At 41.0% G+C, this 18,830-nt stretch overlaps 1 protein-coding gene across 5 annotated transcripts in view; it reads left to right on the top strand.

The window, feature by feature from the left end:
* Positions 1 to 18,830, top strand: part of nup214 (nucleoporin 214) — an 82,400-nt gene that overhangs the window by 61,618 nt on the left and 1,952 nt on the right. The window contains exons 31-35 of one of the 5 annotated variants that reach the window (XM_072692682.1): positions 327 to 492; positions 2,500 to 2,652; positions 6,203 to 6,374; positions 14,850 to 14,995; positions 18,545 to 18,578. In XM_072692682.1, the coding sequence (XP_072548783.1) occupies positions 327 to 492; positions 2,500 to 2,652; positions 6,203 to 6,374; positions 14,850 to 14,995; positions 18,545 to 18,578 (671 nt within the window). Of the gene's footprint in view, positions 1 to 323; positions 493 to 2,499; positions 2,653 to 6,199; positions 6,375 to 14,849; positions 14,996 to 18,544; positions 18,579 to 18,830 lie in introns of all 5 variants that reach the window. The other 4 variants (XM_072692675.1, XM_072692667.1, XM_072692692.1 and 1 more) reach the window with 4 other exon arrangements.

Raw genomic sequence — 18,830 nt, 5'->3', positions numbered from 1 at the left:
ATATATTATTATATTATGATACATTATTGCAATATAATATATATATATATATATATATCATATAATTAATATTCTTTTATGATCAGAAACCGTATCAAACTTGAGCTTGTTTGATGTTTGATAATATCAAACTATATCACCCAATGTCATCAGTTTTTAAGGTCATCCGATATCTGATGATCTTGATCTCAGATGATATCGGTGAGTGTTTACTGATCCGGGACCAAATCTTCAGTCAGGCCCTAGGAACCTTAATGCGTCGAGCACAAACCTCTGATTACACCCAATTTCCCAGACTTCCTCTCCTCTGTTTGCTCCCTCAGCAGTCCTCGTCTGGCGGTGGTCTGTTTGGCTCTGGGACCGGTAACGCCGCCGCCTCTTCAGGTGGAGGCTTCTTCAGCGGTTTGGGAGGCAAACCCAGCGAAGACGCTGTGAACAAAAACCCCTTCGGCGGCGCCACGACAGGCGGGTTCGGCCAAGCCAATCAAACCGGTGAGTTCTTTTACCCAGAGCGCTGTGTGGTGTGTACAGACTCGCGTATACAGTGAATGAGGGAGTGCGTGCAGCTGTATGCTATAGTTTCCCACCATATATCTATACATATATATAAACCCACCATGGACTACCTGAAACAATGTAAAGAACACCTGCCAGATTCACATTATGGAGAGAAGTGAAAAAAAGCGGCAAAATTAAGTAAGTTTTTGGACGTCGCAGACGTTGATAAATAAGCAGTAAGATGGAGAGATTAACTGCTTAGAGGTCCAGAGGTGCCGAATAACACCCCCTGCCTTGCGTTTTAACTAGAGCTGGGCAATATGACGATATTTTAAATGTTATGGTGACAATAAGCTTTTCTAGGCATATGGAGGAGACTGTTAGGGCTTAATAAACACTGATCAGCTGCAGGTTTCGTTACGAACAGTGTAATTAGACTGGGTTTAATTAGATGAAGAGCAGCAGATGCTAAGGATAAATCACTGTATTCAGCAGGGGAGAGGATCTGAATAGTAGTTTATAAGAATCTGTGATTATCATGATATCAGTATTTCTACAGTAAATTCTGCTGTTCTTATTTTTGATATGTAATAAATATATAATCTAACCCAAGCCAAACAAATCTGCTGTTTTTAAATTGGAAAATAAAATCAGTGGTGTCGCTACTCCGATTTTAAAGAACAGTAATAAGCGCTTACAGATCTTAACGCCACTCTGAACGCCGCCATCGCACACTGTTGAGTGTATGTGGTCCATTGGACTCAGTGGTAGGATAAAAGGGGGGTTCCATGTATTTTGTCAGGCAGAGCCTGTCAGTAATGTCTGTCCTGTACCGATGTTTGGGGGATTGCCAATTTAAAGCTGTTTGAATACTAACAGCGCCCCCTTGTGGAGAATTTCCTGGCCAGCTAAACGGGAGTCGGTTACAAGCCAGGTCTACGAGGTGCTTCACATCTAAATGAAATGCCAAACAATTAAATAAAACAGAGGTTACAGGTTTTGCTGTAGCGCCCCTCATGGCAACACTCAGAATGCAGTCTGCACTTGTGCTACCCTTTTTTTTGTACTACCTCAGGACACCTTTTGAACAAAGCTCAGAACTACTGTAGCTGTGCAGATGGAATGAGTTGCAGGGTGACCCAAAACAAGCCACCTTGCATGTTTACGGTGGTATTAGGTGGCTCCTGCAGATGGCGCTGCGAAAATGGGTGGTAAAGCAGATACAGTTAATGATTGGCTATAACGAGTGACTGCATTTGGGCGTGGCCAAACACCATAGTGTGAAGGAAGTAGCTGAATCTGCAGATGTATGAAGGAGTACGGTCGTATGGGTTTACCAGCAGTGGCAGAAATCCCAGCCTACAGGAAGTTCTCCTCATTCTTGAGCAGAAGTGAGCAAAGGCTTCTTGCGAGCCGCTCTGCTCCATATGTTGATGGTTTCCCTGAGGAGAGTTCTTCCAGAAATTGTTGGTGAAGGACCTGCACTGACTTCTAGAAGTAATTCCTGTCTGGAAGGAACCCAATTTGATTCATACAAGCCGTTAGTTTCAGCTTTCTGACACAAATTTGAAGAGAATTTGCTGTAGGCTGAGATTTCTGCCACTGCTGGTAGACCTGTATGACCGTATGCTTCCATACACCTGCAGATTCAGCTCAGCTACTTCCTTCACTCTATGGTCTTTGGCCACGTCCGAATGCAATCACTCATTTTAGCCAATCATTAACTGCAACGAGACGCTCACTGCACTGTACTTCAGTGCAACTCTTCTCAAAGTCTGAGTACCGTCGCAACCCCGCAGGCATTTATGGCCCAGTCATCCTTGTGAAGTTTCTACTACCTTAAACGTGCAAGGCAACTCTTTTCTTGTCCGGGGAATTTGCTAATACGCTGTAACACTAGTTATTGTTATTATTATTATTTGTATGTATTGATTTAATAACAAAGCAGTTTTTAGCTGGTTTATTAAAATAGCTTTTTTTTTTTTTTTTTTTTTTTTGCAGGGAGCACAAGTCTCTTTGGTAACAGTGGAGCGAAGGCGTTTGGCTTTGGGACCGCCACATTTGGAGAGCAGAAACCCTCAGGAACCTTCAGCGCTGGAGGAGGATCTGTGGCAGCTCAGGGCTTTGGCTCCTTCTCCACGCCGGCAAAAACAGGTACTGTTCAGCTTAAGAGCGGCAGATTTCATCTCACCTGAGCTGCCTGAGTCTTTAACAGAGTTTACTAATAAAGGATTAGATTAGATTTACCTGAGTTTAGATTAGTTTAAGAGATACTTATACTGATTTCTAATATCATATCTCATATCGGCTTAGGCCCTGCCTTTTAATTATACTGATTTTAAATAAATTAAAGTAAGAAATAAAACAGGACTCTAGATTTAGTTGGCCCTTGTTTTACTGAATGATGCAGCTGAGGAATTTTTTGCAGATTTTTACATTTTTAAATTTTGTTATTATTATTATTTTACCTGAAAAAGCAGAGCTCTGTTTTTCCCAAACCATTGATAAAATACCAACTCTAGATAGAAATGGCTGTAAATTTCTGGGTTTATTTTAAATTTTATTTATCTATTTATTATTATTTTTTTGGGTAAATATTACTTTAAGTCCCCATGTTGCTGATGATGCCTAAGGAGGCATGTTCTAAGGAGCTAAACCTACTGAAAGCTGCCAGCTTTGGCCAAACTAATTTTGTTAGAGCAAAAATTTAACAGACTAATATTTTCAGTTGATCAGTGCATTACTGACTGATGCAGTTTATTTTGTAAGTTAAAAAAAAAAACATCACAAAAGTGAACATATTAGCTACTTTGATGCCAAAGAAAAGCCTAAAAATAATTACATTTATTTATTAAATTAATTGTACCCAAGTTAATTTTACAGAAACGTCACAATCAGCATCAAAACTCAACACTAACAAAATCTATAGTAAAAGTTCCACAAAAAATCAACAAATACAAATTGTTTTCGCATAAATACTTAAATTGTCTTAGAGTTATTGTTTAGAAAAATGCAGTATTTTAAGACATTAATGGTTAACGTTAATATCGTTCATTTTAGCATGTTAAACTGTACATCAGTCAGTTTCTACTGCAGTTAAATGGCCTATATCTCTATTAAAACTCCTCCATACGTCCATATATGGCAAAAACCTTTATTTTGAATGTGTTGCTTTTGCGATGCAACAAAATCCAGTGCATGTTGTACAGGAATGGTACAGTGCAGTCAGCTAGAACCTTCATTTAGAGGTCATTTACATACATGTACAGATATGCTACCTAAAATAATGTGGGTCCAGCAGGCCGGTACTGTAGAGCGTTCTGTCTGTCTGTTTGTTTGTTTGTTTTTTTATTTATTTATTTATTTATATTTTTTCACCAACTGAATCCGTCTTCGCTCTCTTGCTCTTCCTGTTATAAATTCACATCTTTCCCAGTTGATCGCTGTTTCAGAGTCTCATTTCTGGCCATTAATGGCAGTGCTCCAGAGAATGTAATCCAATTACATTAGCTCAATCAATTATTCACTGGGGTGTGCGCAGAGCGTGCGGAGCCTGGCTGTAATTTCAGAGCGGCTCGGTACGCGCCCCTCCCTTCTGGGGCCGACATGAATGGGGTTAGCGATCAATACAGAGCGACAGGAAAGCCTTCTGTACAACAGAGCCCGGAGCGCTCATTCAGTCTCGCTGTCTCTAAAGCTGCAGACAGATTAGTGCTGGAGCCCAGGGCCAGGCCTAACACTGAACCAGCAAGGACACTCCACTGCCGTGACTCAGCTGATATATATATGAGATATATATACATATACATGCAGCTCTGTGCAAACGCTAGGCAAGTTTCTACCAGATAAAACATGAATAAATTCAGGAAATAAAGACGATTACAGATGAAGTTTGTACGTTTAGTAAAAAAAACACAACAGTATGTGTAATTAAAGTAAATACTAGAGGTTAATTACTGAATAACCAACAATAATTACAGTAATTAACAGTAAATGATTATCGTATTTGTCTTATTTTCTCAAATTTGTCCCTAAAGAGTGTCCGAAATGCACTTCATCAGAATGTATTTATTACGGTCAGTAGCTTTATTTTTATGGCGTGAACTCAAATGACCCTGAACACAGCATTGGCTGCATTTTCTCCCCGATGACTGTGTAGATCAGATGTGTTATAGAGTAGTATACAGTGGCATGCAAAAGTTTGGGCTCCCCTGGTTAAAATGTCTATAAAGTGAGTAAAAGATAAACTGATCTCTAAAAGGCTAAAAAAAATTTCATAATTTAAGATTATTAATAATTTAATGATTATTTTTGTATTTTTATATTTTACAGTTAAAAAATTAAAAGTGGGATGGTGGCATGGTCAGTACTTACTAACCCCCTATTTGGCGAGTATCCCAGCTTGTATGTGTTTTCTGTAGAAGCTGAGAGTCTCTCGACTCTTGTTTGGGAGATTTTCACCTGTTCTTCCTGCGAAAGGCTTCTGAAAATAAGAAAAGGAGCACCATGCAAAAGTTTAGGCACCCCAAGAGATTTGAGCTTTCAGACAACCCTTACCAAGATCTCAGTCCTTCATTAGCTTGCTAGGGCAATGCCTTGTTTACAGAAGAGCAGAGCAGTAAGATCAAACATCTTATAGAACTTGTCTGAAATTATGCAAAACAAAAATAATTCAGAAATTCAGTTTTAATTTTCTGACTTTTGGACGTCAGTTCATCTTTAACTCACCAACTATTTCCACCAACAGACATTCTGATCGGGGTTTCCTAACTTTTGGGTGTTGCTGTATTATGTGTGTGTGTGTGTGTGTGTTCTTTTATTTATATATATATATAATATTAGTGTGTGGTTCAGCTCTTCTGAGATTTTACTCGTTCTCTTCAAGGTTAAAAAGCCTGTCAGTTTAGTCCCTGATCAAGATTTTTCTCTCATCCCATGTGTAACACATACTGTATATGCAAACCGCTCAACAATCATTCAAGAAGATTGGATTAAAGGCTAATGTTTCAAATCTTAGAACTGATTTCTTTATATAAATAGTTGAGTAAAAGTTCTCACAGAATATATATATTTATATTTATGCCCTTATATTTCATACAGCTGTTGTTCTCAACAGATCACAGAAATCTTTTTTTGCCGTTAAAGAATATATAAAAAGTTTTTAAACAAAAATGTTTGTACTTTAGTGTTTGTTTGTAATTATTTCTCATGTTTAAATGATTGTGTTTGTAGGTTATTTTTGTGTCTAGCAAAATCCTTGTATCTCCAGTTTTGCTGTGTTTCACTTTTCTCCATAATGTGAATCTGACAGTGGTTCTTTATGTTGTCTCAGAATTTCACGATGAATGGAGCAATAGAAATGCTCCAAAATGACTTAATATATTTATATTACATTGACTTCCATTGAAAGTTGTTGCTCCTCTGGTAAAGTTGTAAGGTTTTTTTGGAACAGTGAGGATATGTGTTTCTTGTCCTGTTGGAAAAGCGTCCCAGCTGTCTCCTCATGAACTCACTGTGAAGAGGAGGATGGAAGCTACTTTGATGAATCGAATCTAGAACTGGATCGGATGGGTTTCTCTCTTTTATGGTCCCTGCGTAATTTAATTTATGTGATTTCCGGGGTTTGATGTCTTGGCTGTTGTTATTCTCACATTATAATTCTCATAATTCTCTGCTTGCTTTATCCTCTCTGTTGCTCCAGCAGGTGGTTTTGGAACTGCTCCAGTTTTCGGCAGCCCCCCTGCCTTCGGCAGTTCTCCAGCATTTGGCAGCTCGGCTGCTTTCGGCAGCAGCCCCTCCTTCAACAACCCGATAGGCTCTTCCCCGGGGAAGGTGTTTGGAGAGGGAACATCAGCAGCCAGCGTTGGAGGATTTGGGTGAGAGCTTCTACACCGCAGTAAGGTTGTGTATTGGCAAGAACCTGCCAATACGATGCTGCTCATGATACAGGGCTTACGATTCAGTATATTGTGATACTGAAGCAGGGCCGTTTATTGAGTGTGTGTGTGTGTGTATGTATATATATATATATATATGTATATATATATATATATATATGTATATATATATATATATATATATATGTATATATATATATATATATATATATGTATATATATATATATATATATGTATATATATATATATATATATATATATATATATATATATATATATATATATATATATATATATATCAATTTTAGGAAGCTGTTATTAAATCTGAGTAAAAGAGAAGTTGGCTTTTTACCAGTCAGAACAGTAGAATCTGAAGACGGAGTACAACGCTGCCAACTAATGGTCGGGGTATAAACACAACACTAAATGAACCACTGTCTCACTCCAGTCTTTACATCTGAAATATTCTTTTCATTAATAATCAATACTGTGCTTTTGGGAACATATTGCAGAACACATCACGATACTTCAATATATTGATATTTTCATACACCTCAGCTTTGAGGGTAAGCAATATAGCAGATATAGCAAACATCTAAAACATCCAACTTCTAAAAGATGACACCAGATTGTTTGCTATGATTTTAATGATGTTTGTATTTGGTAAGATATTTACTTCTGAAGTTTGAGAATTAGAGCAGGTTTAATTCACCAGAGGCAACACATAAAAACAATGACTTAAACTCACTAAAATGTTTTTATTTTATGTAGCATTTTACCACATATATCAATTTTAACTATAGCAAATATACTCTTTTGGAATTCCAGCACTGTTGGGATTAAAAATTATAACAAAGTTGCTGCAAATGGTTCACCATAGCGACCACCATAGGAGAACCACTTTTAGAACCATATTTTGTAATATTGATTTGAGTGTGAATAACCTTTTAAATGCTCAAATAACTTTAATTCAGTGTAAATGTTTTCTACCATTTTAAAGGTGCTGCACAGTCCTATACATCTTAATTACAGAAATTAACTTAATGGGTTCAGATATATTTAATGTATTTACTTAATGGATTTGATATGTCAAAAGCTGTACAATTATTTCACACCACAAAGAACAACAGCAAATTTTAGCCCCATCAAACTCGACTAGATTTCATTACCATCACATCTACAGCAGCTTCTGATCCAGCTGGGTCCAAAACATCGGCTGCTGTGAATGTAAAAGGGGAGGGAGGTGTTTGATTGTTTACTTTGGGAGGCTTAGTTACAGTAACAGGGTGTGACACTACCTCCACCATGTTTAACCTGGCTAGCTCTCACTGTGAGTTGTGGATCTGGATCTAAACAGTGCTCTATTACGCCACCAAGAGGGAGACTGGAGGTCTTAGTTACAGTAACAGTGTGTATCACTACCTCCACCATGTTTAACATGACTAGCTCTCACTGTGAGTTGTGGATCTGCTTCTAAACAGTGCTTTATTACGCCACCAATTTCTATTACGAAATTGGATGTCTTAGTTACAGAAACAGTGTGTGACACTACCTCCACCATGTTTAACATGACTAGCTCTCACTGAGTTGATAAATGACAATATGGGGGTGCTTCTATGGTTTCTACACACAAGTAATGAAGTACACCATGAAAAGTGTGCTTTTATGGTACAGAAACATAAAGTCTTATAGTGAAATCTGGAGAAATCAAAATTAAATGTAACTATAGCAACAGTTTGTTGCATTTTTCCTGTCGTTGGCGTTTCCCTGATAAATAGATTGGGGTGAATAAACCACATTTATTAAAACAATGAAACCGAGAAGGAGAAATGGCCCCTATTCACGCCCCGATTATTCCATTTGTTAAACTCCCGGCTCGCCGAGTGCCCCGTTAATCGTTATTGCAGTATTAGCCTCTGCACAAAAGATTACGCTCATGCTAATGAGTGCTCTGTCGAGTGGCAGCAGTGTGTAAAGTGTGTTGTGGGGTTTGCGTTCTGATGAATCACAGTGGTTCGCTCGGTCTGACAAATCGGTAGCACACCCCGCAGCCTCATCTTCAGCCTCATCTTCAGCCTCATTACGAGGCAGCATCCAATATCTCACAACGTCTGAACATACAGATCTTCTCGGACTGGGGAATCGCAATTAAAGCTTCTGTCTAAAGCAAAGCCCAGCTGTTGTGTAGACGTGCCGTTCACTCCCCCAGTCCATACAGCCTGTATATCCAGACCTTACTGAATTTAACATTTAACTTTGGTTGAGGTGAAAAATGAAAACGTAAAAATATAAAACGTGTTTTGCTAGGCGGTTGCTATGGTATACCACATGGTAGCTATGACGTTGGCAGATGGTTTCAGTGGCATCCCAGATGGTCGATGCGCTGCTGCTTGGCATCTCCTAGTGTTTCTTTCTCCTAGTGCAAACTATCGTATATCATTGTCAGACAGTTTCTATGGTATCCCAGGTGGTTGCCAGGGTGTCTTTAGAAAGCTTAATCCTAAAAACAAGGAATTATAAACGGGTTGCTTTCGTAGTTTGTTTAGCAACAACCTAGCAACCACCTGGGATACCAGATATACTGCCTAGCAGACACCTAGCAACTCTATAGCATGCATCTAGCAAAAGCGCAGCGTTACTGGGATACTATAGGAATCATCTGGCAACATCATAGCAACCTGGTGTACCATAGCAACTACGTAGTTGATTTTCTAATGTCTTTTTTTCCTCGAATGCAGTTTGCAGTTAAGTATGAGAAAGTGAACAAATTGTAAATGACACTTTCGTTTTTTAGAACTGAATTTAACATAACTGAAAACACTAAACACTAAAATAAAGCTACGTAGTTGCTATGGTGCACCAGGTTACTATGATGTTGCCAGATGATTCCTATAGTATTTCATATTGTTGACTGTAGTGCTGGGCTTTTGCTAGATGGGTGCTGTAGTGTTGCTCGGTGGCTGCAAGGCAGTATATCTGGTATCCCAGGTGGTTGCTAGGTTGTTGCTAAACAAATTGAAAAAAAATGATTGTTTTTGTGATATCATATATTTGCATATTTAGCCTATAGCAATTTAACCCCTCCCACTTACACTGACTGTATAAGTGTTTCAGCCTGTGCTGCTTTTGAAGCCAATCGGAACAGAGCTCATTTGCATACATTAAGGAAACAATGTCCCTAATTTTATATGTATACATGCATACAGTCCTCTCACCCTTCAATTCTGAGGGGTTTTCAGCATGGTCTGCTTTTTGAATACGGCACAATAAAGCGCATCCAATGAGAAGGGGCTCATTTGCATATATCAGCCTTAAAGGCACAGAAGCCTGGTTAATTCTAAAAGATTAAAGAAAGGTTGGGAAATGAATGCTTGCTGTTTCTACATGAACCCACACATAATGAATAATATGGACCTTTTAAATGATTCCTTAATTAATTAATTATTTTTTTTACCTTTTTGAATGTTTCACCCCTTTTTTTCCCTGTTCAGAAAATCTGAATTTAAGAATTTAAGCCTATTAGGTTTTCAGACCAGGCCAAATGGCGAGGTAAATCAAATGTATTAGGCAGGGATTTCATCCTCTTACGATAGGAGAGCAAAATCCATGTGATTCGCATAAAAACAGCAGGACGTTCTGCCTCTGTAGGACTGATGGATTCTGTGTTCAGAAAATGATTAAACCTTCTTTCTTTGCTGTTGTTATAAAAGGCAGGTCTAGTCTTAGTCTGCCGGGCCGAGTGGTTTCCTCTCCTCGGTGATCACCGTCCTCCCTCTCAAGTCAGTCTCAGGAGAATCGTATCATTATACCAGCTCACTTAAATCAGGGCTTCTCAAATGAATCACTGCTTCTCGATACAAGTGAGCAGATAGTAGTAATCCTGCCGTCACAGAAGAGTGCAGATATCATTTTTTATCATTTATTAGACTATTAAAATGTCACTGTACACAAACAGTAAAATAAACCATTTAAACGGCTCATTAGGTTTGTCTCATTAGTTTGCATCCAAGTTTGAAAATGAGCTGCAAAAACAGCCCGACTTTAATTTGATTTGTTTGATGTTTTTAGATTTTTATTGTTCTGTATCTTGCCTTTATTTATCAGGACTGCAGATTTCAGAATTTAGCACGTTGCAAAAATGTAAAACTAGAGAAGAACGGTTGCGGGGTGAAAGTGCTAGGCTGTTGCTGTGCGCTCTTTAGGCAGAAAGTGTTAGGTGCTAGGTGGTTGCTGTGGCATGCTAGGTGGTTGGTGAAGTGTCGCTAATAGACTGCTATAGTGTTGCTATGTGGTTGCTAGGCAGTTGCTATGGTATCCCATGTGGATGCTATGGGTTTGCTAGGTGGTTGGTGAAGTGCCGCTAATAGGCTGCTATAGTGTTGCTATGTGGTTGCTAGGCAGTTGCTGTGGTATCCCATGTGGTTGCTATGGTATACTATGTGATTGGTAAAGTGTCACTAATTGACTGCTAGATGGCTGCTATAGCATTGCTAGGTGGTTGCTAGGCAATTGCTATGGTATCCCAAGTGGTTGCTAAAGGTTTGCTAGGTAGTTGCTAGACATTTGCTATAGTGATGCTAGCTGGTTCCTAGGTGATTGCTATGGGTTTAAGTAATTGCTACAGTGTTGCTAGGTGGATGCCATGCATTTGCTATAGTTTCACAAGTGGTTGCTATGGGTTTGCTAGGTGCTTGATGGATAATTGCTAGGCGATTACTCTGGGTTTGCTATGTAGTTGCTAGGTGATTGCAATGGTTTTGCGAGACGATTGCTGTAGTGTCCCAGGTAATCGCTGTGGGTTTACTAGGTAATTGCTAGGTGGTTAGTGTGTTGTTGCTATAACAACTGATGAAGCGAAACCTCCTGGTAATTATCAAGTAAACCCATAACGACTACCTGGAACACTGTAGTACTTGCCTAGCAACTACATTGCAAACCCAGTGCAGGCACCTAGGAAACCCATAGCAACCACTTGGAATACTATAGCAACTGCTGAAGCAAAAATCGAGCATCACAGATGGTTGCTGTGGGTTTGCCATGTAGTTACTAGGTTTTTGCTAGACAGTTACTACAGTATCCCAGGTGGTTGCTATGGTTTGGCTAGATGATTGCAATAGTGTCCCAGGTCTTTATGGGTTTACTAGATATTTGCTAGGTGGTTGCTGTGGTGTTGCCATAGCAGCTGCTGAAGCAAAACCTCCTAGCAATTATCAAGTAAACCCATAGAGACTACCTGGGACACTATAGCAGTTACCTAGCAACTACATTGCAAACCCCAGAGCAACCACCTAGCAAGCACCTAGGAAACCCACAGCAACCACTGGAATACTATAGCAACTGCTGAGGCAAAAATCGAGCATCACAGATGGTTGCTGTGGGTTTGCCAGACAGTTGCTAGATTTTTACCAGACAGTTGCCATAGTATCCAAGGTGTTGCTAGGTGATTGCTATGCCCAAGAGAAAGCTGAGGGTGAAAATGTTGCATACAGTCCCTTTAAATGACAAAGCAGTCAGCAGTGCTGTAACGGTCCTGTCCTCCTTCAGAGCACAGCTGCATGATCTTTTCAACCTCCGGACGACGCTCCTGCTTTAAGATTATCCCAGATTGGATTATTCTCCCGTGCCGAGCTCTCATCTGCATCTCTGGCGTTCCGGGGAGCCACGTGAAGGCGTCGGGTTCGGCCACTGCCAAGCCCGGAGTGATGCAGTGGGTGCGGGGGCTAGATTATGGAAAGATAATCCTGGGGTCATGTGCCTGGCTGTGCTGCAGATTACGCTGGCACCGGCCGAATACTGCAGGGGGTCTGAGATTACAGCCCAAACACACACACACACACACATACACAACACCCCTCGGCCTCAGTGAGATAAGAAACTCTCCGTGTAGGCCTGCGTTTGATTGCATCCGACCTAAAACCAGATCTTCAGGCCTTCTGTCTGCACTGTTCTGTAATCTGAGGGCCTGAGGCGGGTGTTTAGTGATGAGGCTGTAAAGTGGCAGCATCCCAAAGGGCTTAGGGCATTTCTCCTGAATTAGTGCTGCTTCAGGCGGTTGTTTACATGTGTGTATTTGTGGATAATTAAACTTCAGCTCACACATGGGCCCTCAAACTGGGGAAAAGGGATCAATTCGGCCTCTTAATTTCCTCCTCTTATTAGGAAAAGTGCTCTATCAGTGCTGTCATTGTGAGTAGTGTGTTAGCAAAGGGCCAATTTCTTTGCTTATCTTTCCTGGTGTTTTCCTTTTTCCACTTTGTCCAGGTTCACTGGCAGCATCTGTGTGATGTTATAACCCAAAAAGACTGTAATTCCCTGCAGCTTTTTCCAACCTCTCTTTATCCCGTTTAATTAAACAGGCTGTTTCTGTTACTGTGCCTGTTCTGCACTGTTGCTAGAAGGATGCTGCAGTATCCCAGATGGGGGGCCCTTGTAATAAATGGACAAATCCTCACCATTTCATCAATTGAGGTGAAGTTAGACACAGCAGAACTGAATTTTTGACCTCTAGGGGGCGCTCTAGCCAGTTTGGAACAGAAAAGATGTGATTTACCAGCATTAAAGCAACATTACGTAGAATTTCCACCTTAAAATATCAGCAGCTTCAGGATCATGCTGACGCTCCACTGACTGGAACAGGAAGAACGGCGTCTCAGTCATTCCCACTCCGGGCCGGAGCGCTGCTGCTGCTACTGCACTATGGAGCTCTGGTGGTGGAGCTGCAGGAGGAGAACCTCTCTCCAGAACTGCTGTGTAACACTGCAGAACCCATAGAGTCATATTCGTGTAAAATCCTGTAGCATTGCTCTACCACCTCCACCCACATGCTGCTCCACCTTCAGATAAAGCTTCTGGAGCTCTCAGCTTGTCCAAAAATGCATGTATACAGCTGTCTGTCCACGAGGTGGACATAAACAGTGAATTACACTCCCCAACTATAGGGGAGCCCAGGAGCAAAACAAATAAAAAAATAAAACATTCTTGCATACTGCTGCTTTAAAGCCTTGAATAACCGCGTGTAGATCAGATCATTATAAAAGCACTGGAGTTAAAGTAAGAACGTCAGAAAAGGCCGGTTAGGAGCAGCATCTCTGGACCTGTGATATTAAAGCAGGTTCGTATTGAGCGATTACAGGGCGGAAAACTGGCCGCGTCATTCCCAATAACAGCAGCCGCAGCAGCACAGCCTCGATTTAGCGCTGTCCTTGTTTAGCCCTGGACGTCGTCTGGTTTGACCTGTTGGTTGACAGCAAGGTCGGTGCCAAATATTGGCTCCCATATTGGGGTCAGAGGTGAATGGTATTTTTGTCCAGCCTAGCTGTCTGACACCTGTATTTGCTCTCGGGAGGGGCTGATGTTTCTATCTCTCTGTTAGCAGCCAGTTCAATTTTCTATATATATATATATATATATATATATATAATATATATATATATGAATGAATGATGTATTGCACATACTGCATGATTCATAGTGGACAGGACATAATTCACAGTGGACTCTGAACAATCCATAGTTATGATAAATAAGTGGATACTGCTTAATTGATGGTGGATACTGACCAAGTCATGGTAGTTTCTGAATAATTCATAGTGGATACCTGATCATTCATGCTGTATATTAATTTATTCATCGTCCAGAACTGAGAAATTCATAGTAGATGCTGATACATTGTGGGTACTGGATTATTCATAGTAGATACTATGTAGATTAATTCATAGTGGATACTGAATCATTCATAGTGGATACTGGCTAATAGATATAGTAGATACTGAATAATTCATAGTGGATACTGAATACATCATTGTAGTTGCTGAATAATTCATAGTAGATACTGAATAATTTATAGTGCATACACAGAATCATTCATAGTGGATACTGGCTAATGGATATAGTGGATACTGCATAAATCCATAGTGGATACTGAATAATTCATAGTGGATACTGAATAATTTATAGTGGATACCGAATCATTCATAGTAGATACTGGCTAATTGATATAATGGATGCTGAATACATCATTGTAGTTGCTGAGTAATTCATAGTGGATACTGTCTAGGGCTTGGTTGTTACTAAAAAATTCATGGTGGATACTGCATTATTCTTACTAGATATTATTGAATTTGTAGTGAATACTAAATTATTCCTAGTAGATGCTGAACAATTCATAGTGAATAATCCATACTGGATAATTCATACTAGATATTGATTCATTCTTAGTGGATACTGAGTAATTCATACTGGATTTTAAAAAGTGAATCATTTAGTGAATAATAAATCATTTAATTTGAATAATTGAATAATAGGACCAGGTTTGAAGGGTTAAATTAGTATTGCAGGTGGTATTCTCTTGATGGTTTTGGGGTCTTCAGTCCGTGCGTGTGATCATATGAGTGTATATAAAGGATTTCTGCCTTTAGGGCATTCCTGTAATGTACACTTTTCCTCACCTGCAGCTTTGCCTCCCCACCTAGCGGCCCCTCATTCGGCAGTCTGGCTACTCAGAGCAGTGCCCCATCCTTCGGCAGCCTCGCCCAGCAGAGCTCAGGGTTCGGGACCCAGACCCAGAACGTCGGCTTCTCTGCCTTCGGCTCCTCGGGAGGTGAGTTTCACACTACGACACCACATAGCCGCCTGAGTAATGACCCTGCCCTCACGCAGAACAGCCGCGTCTGAGCGACGGCGAGATTTACAGCCTCTGACCTTTTTCCTTATCCTTTCTCATCCTCGCTCTTTGGCTGGAGTGAGATATTTGAGATATGCATCAGATATGCAGGTGAAATTGAGAGTGTAGTAATCATGACAAATAAAATGAGCCATAGTCTTTGTATGTTACATGGTCATGTATTTCATTAATTTAAGTAAAAACGTGTTGTGTGACTTAATGCTGTGCAGTTTGAGCCAGAGGTAAATAATAATAATAATAATAATAATAATAATAATGAATGAAAAAGTTTTGCATAATCAGGGAAATATCCTGTGTGCTATTCCAGGACACCTTTTCCTCTCTAAACTGGATTTATCTTGGTATATTTGAATGGTGGTGAGAGTTCAGTAGATAGTGAGAAACCGTGAATCTTAAACACTCCTGTTCCTCCTTCAAAACAACATCCAGCAGAACCAAAACGGAGCTAAAAAAACAGGCCAATTCCAAACCCCCAAAACTGTTACATCACAGTCTTGATGGGTTATATTTACACCCCCAATATTTACATATATCCAATCCTATAACCCTGAAATTGCTAAAAACCGATGCTCAATAAATGCTTTTAAAATGGAGGTTGCAGGTAGAGAAACTCAATTAACACACACTGCATGGACAAAAGTATTGGGACGCCTGCTTATTTATCTCTGCTTCTTCTCAAAAAATTAAGGGTATTGAAAGAGTTTATCATGCTACTGTCCATAAAAAGGAGGCTTTCTACTAGATTTTGGAGGAGAATTGCTGTGAAGATTGGATTGCATTCAGTGGCAAGAGCGTTAGCGAGGTCAGGATGTTGGACGACGACGACGACGATGATTATGATGATGATCACCACCCCACCTCATCATCCCCAACTCCATTTACCCAACTTATACCATCCAAAGTACTGGATGGAGCTCCACCACAATCATTCCAGAGAACACAGCTCTTCCACTGCTCCACAGCTCCTCAATGCTGGGGGGCTTTATATACCCCTCTAGTCCACACCTGGCATTAGGCCACTATAGGGACTAGACAAGCTGTGTGAATGTGTGCATTTGCACATCTGTGTCAGCAATGGGTGCAACTTAAGGAAGCTGAACGCATTGATTAGAAGGGCTGTTCACAAAAAATGTGGGTTATTGATTGTATTAGTGATGATGGAATCTACCTGTTGTTTTACAGGTAGATTAGGGCAGTATATAAAAAAGGCTAAACAATAGAAGTGGATAGAAGTGAACAACAACCATGCAGAGCTTTGCAGTACTCTAAACACTGGTAAGGGCCTTTATAGGGAATTGAAAAGCCAATAAAACACTGCATGGCAGATTATAATTGATTATAATGTTTGTGTCAGTTTAATTGATTTTAATCCATTAGTCGAGTTTAATGTAGTAACATAATGATATGCCTTCACAGCCTCCCTCCCTCATTTCAGTAACGGTTAAGAAAACGCAGTGAAGAGATTAAAGGAACTAGGCGAGATACTTTTGCGGATTACGTTGCCTGAGCCTCAACTTTCACGCCTCCCATTGTGGCGTGCAATAAAGAGCAAATCAGAGGGAAACAAATAAGCATGTCTGAAGCACTGCCAGAGGAATTGCCCAGTCCCTCAAGGAAAAACTCGGCAAGCCTCGGTGCTTTTCCCATTAGCCTGGAGTAAATATCAATTACCCAACAAGCCCTCTCTCTCTTTCTCTCTCTCTCTGTCTCTCTGTTCTCTGAGCTGTATTCTGCCATGGCTGTACGTCTGAAGAGCACCAAGTGTTGGTTTCTTTATTAACCCACATTCGGCTCCGGCCCTCAGCTCAGAGCCCAGAATAAATCTTCAGGATGGCCCATTTTTAAAGCAAGTGTGGAGGAGAATCAACCTGAAAATCTCCCCCCTTATTCTTCCCATGCTTATCCTTGCTGTGTCTGTGTGTGGTGTAGGGCAGCGGATGCTCTCAGAATTGGGCCGATTATTATCTGTCTTCAGCTTTAAGTGAGTGATCAGTCGATTCACTTAAAGCTAATTTACTATAACTAAACCTCTCCTTCCTACAAGCAACGGTTGTCAACATCTGTCTTGGTGCAGTGCCGAGCCCAGAGCTCTCTGAGAAACTCCACCACTCCCCACCAGGCACGAGCACTCTGTCAAACCTCAGCGTTCTCCACCAAACCCAGTCGTACTCCGCCATACCCAACTCCAGCATCAGCCACCATACATGATCATTCTCCAGTAGATCCCATCGTTCTCCTCCAAACCCCCATCGTTCTCCACCAAACCCCGTCTACATTCAACAAACTCCACCATTCTCCATCAAACCCAGTCTATATTCACCAAACCCCCATTGGTCTCCACCAAACCCCCATTGGTCTCCACCAAACCCCCATCGGTCTCCACCAAACCCCATCTATATTCAACAAACTCCCATGGTTCTCCACCACACCCAGTATTTATTCATTAAACCCCACCGCTCTCCATCAAACCCAGTCTATATTCAACCAACCCCATCGTTCTCCACCAAACCCCCATCGTTCTCCACCAAACCCTGTCTATATTCAACAAACCCCCATCGTTCTCCACCAAACCCCGTCTATATTCAACAAACCCTCATCGTTCTCCACCAAACCCCGTCTATATTCAACAAACCCCCATCGTTCTCCACCAAACCCCGTCTATATTCAACAAACCCTCATCGATCTCCACCAAACCATTTCTAACCTAGCTATCCATTCTAACACTCCAAAGACCACCACTGTCCAGTTAACACCAGCTTTGTCCAAGATTCCCCACCAAACAGCCATGCTCTCCACCAAACGGCTCTGTTCTTCATAAAACCTTTCCCACCAAACACCATCATTCACCAGTCTCGTCCCCAAATACCAGAACTCACCACCAGACAACCTCCCCCACTAAACCACCACACACACACTTCCCTTTTAGACACCGATAATAATCACCACCAAGTGCCAAACCTGCCCACACCATTATCCACCAAACATCTACATTCTAAAACACCATGGTCCACCAAACCCCCTACAAACCTTCTCCACCCAATGTCAGCATTGTCCATCAGACACCATCCCAGCATCCTTATAGCGCCCGCCTTCTGACCACCCAAATAAACCGGAGTGTGAGCGGGTGAAGAACATACCCAGGACCTGCCACAGCGCCCCAGCCCCAGCGTCTAGGTTTGTTGGGGAGAGTTGGAGAACAGAGGGTTGGTGCACTGCCAGGGCGATGTTGCTGGATGTGTCAGCTGCTGTCGTGGTGAATCTGCACACTGGTAATTTGGCTCTACATGCAGTAATTAATTACTGCAGTACTTCAGACCGACACGACAGAGAGATCTTTACCATCTATTCTGGTTGGTGTTAAGAAGACAAGGGGAAGTGTGTGTTCTAACGCCTGTGTTCAGTTTGATGGTGGAGCTTTTCATGCTGGCTCTATTTTTAAAGTAATGTTTCTCGTCTTTCCTGAAGGGTTTGGAGGATTCGGGAATACCAACACCAATCAGTAAGTTCCATCCAGATTAAGTGTGTGTGTGTGTGTGTGTGTGTGTGTGTGAGTGATGTATATCACTGCATTCTCATTTCTGAAAATCATTAGTAGTCCCACAGCCTAACCTGAACCTTCAGCCAGCTGTACGATTTATTAATATACAGCCCATCACTCTAACCCCCTTCTCTCAGCAGTGAGAGGGTTTCTACAGTAGAAGCTCCAGATCTCATCAGAACAGATAAAGCAGCTGAACATGAATCCAGTAAA

Source organism: Salminus brasiliensis, chromosome 1 (assembly GCF_030463535.1).
Source record: "Salminus brasiliensis chromosome 1, fSalBra1.hap2, whole genome shotgun sequence".
Taxonomy (NCBI): Eukaryota; Metazoa; Chordata; class Actinopteri; order Characiformes; family Bryconidae; genus Salminus; species Salminus brasiliensis.
The sequence above is the reverse complement of the archived record's forward strand: the minus strand, read 5'-3'. Positions and strand labels throughout refer to the sequence as shown.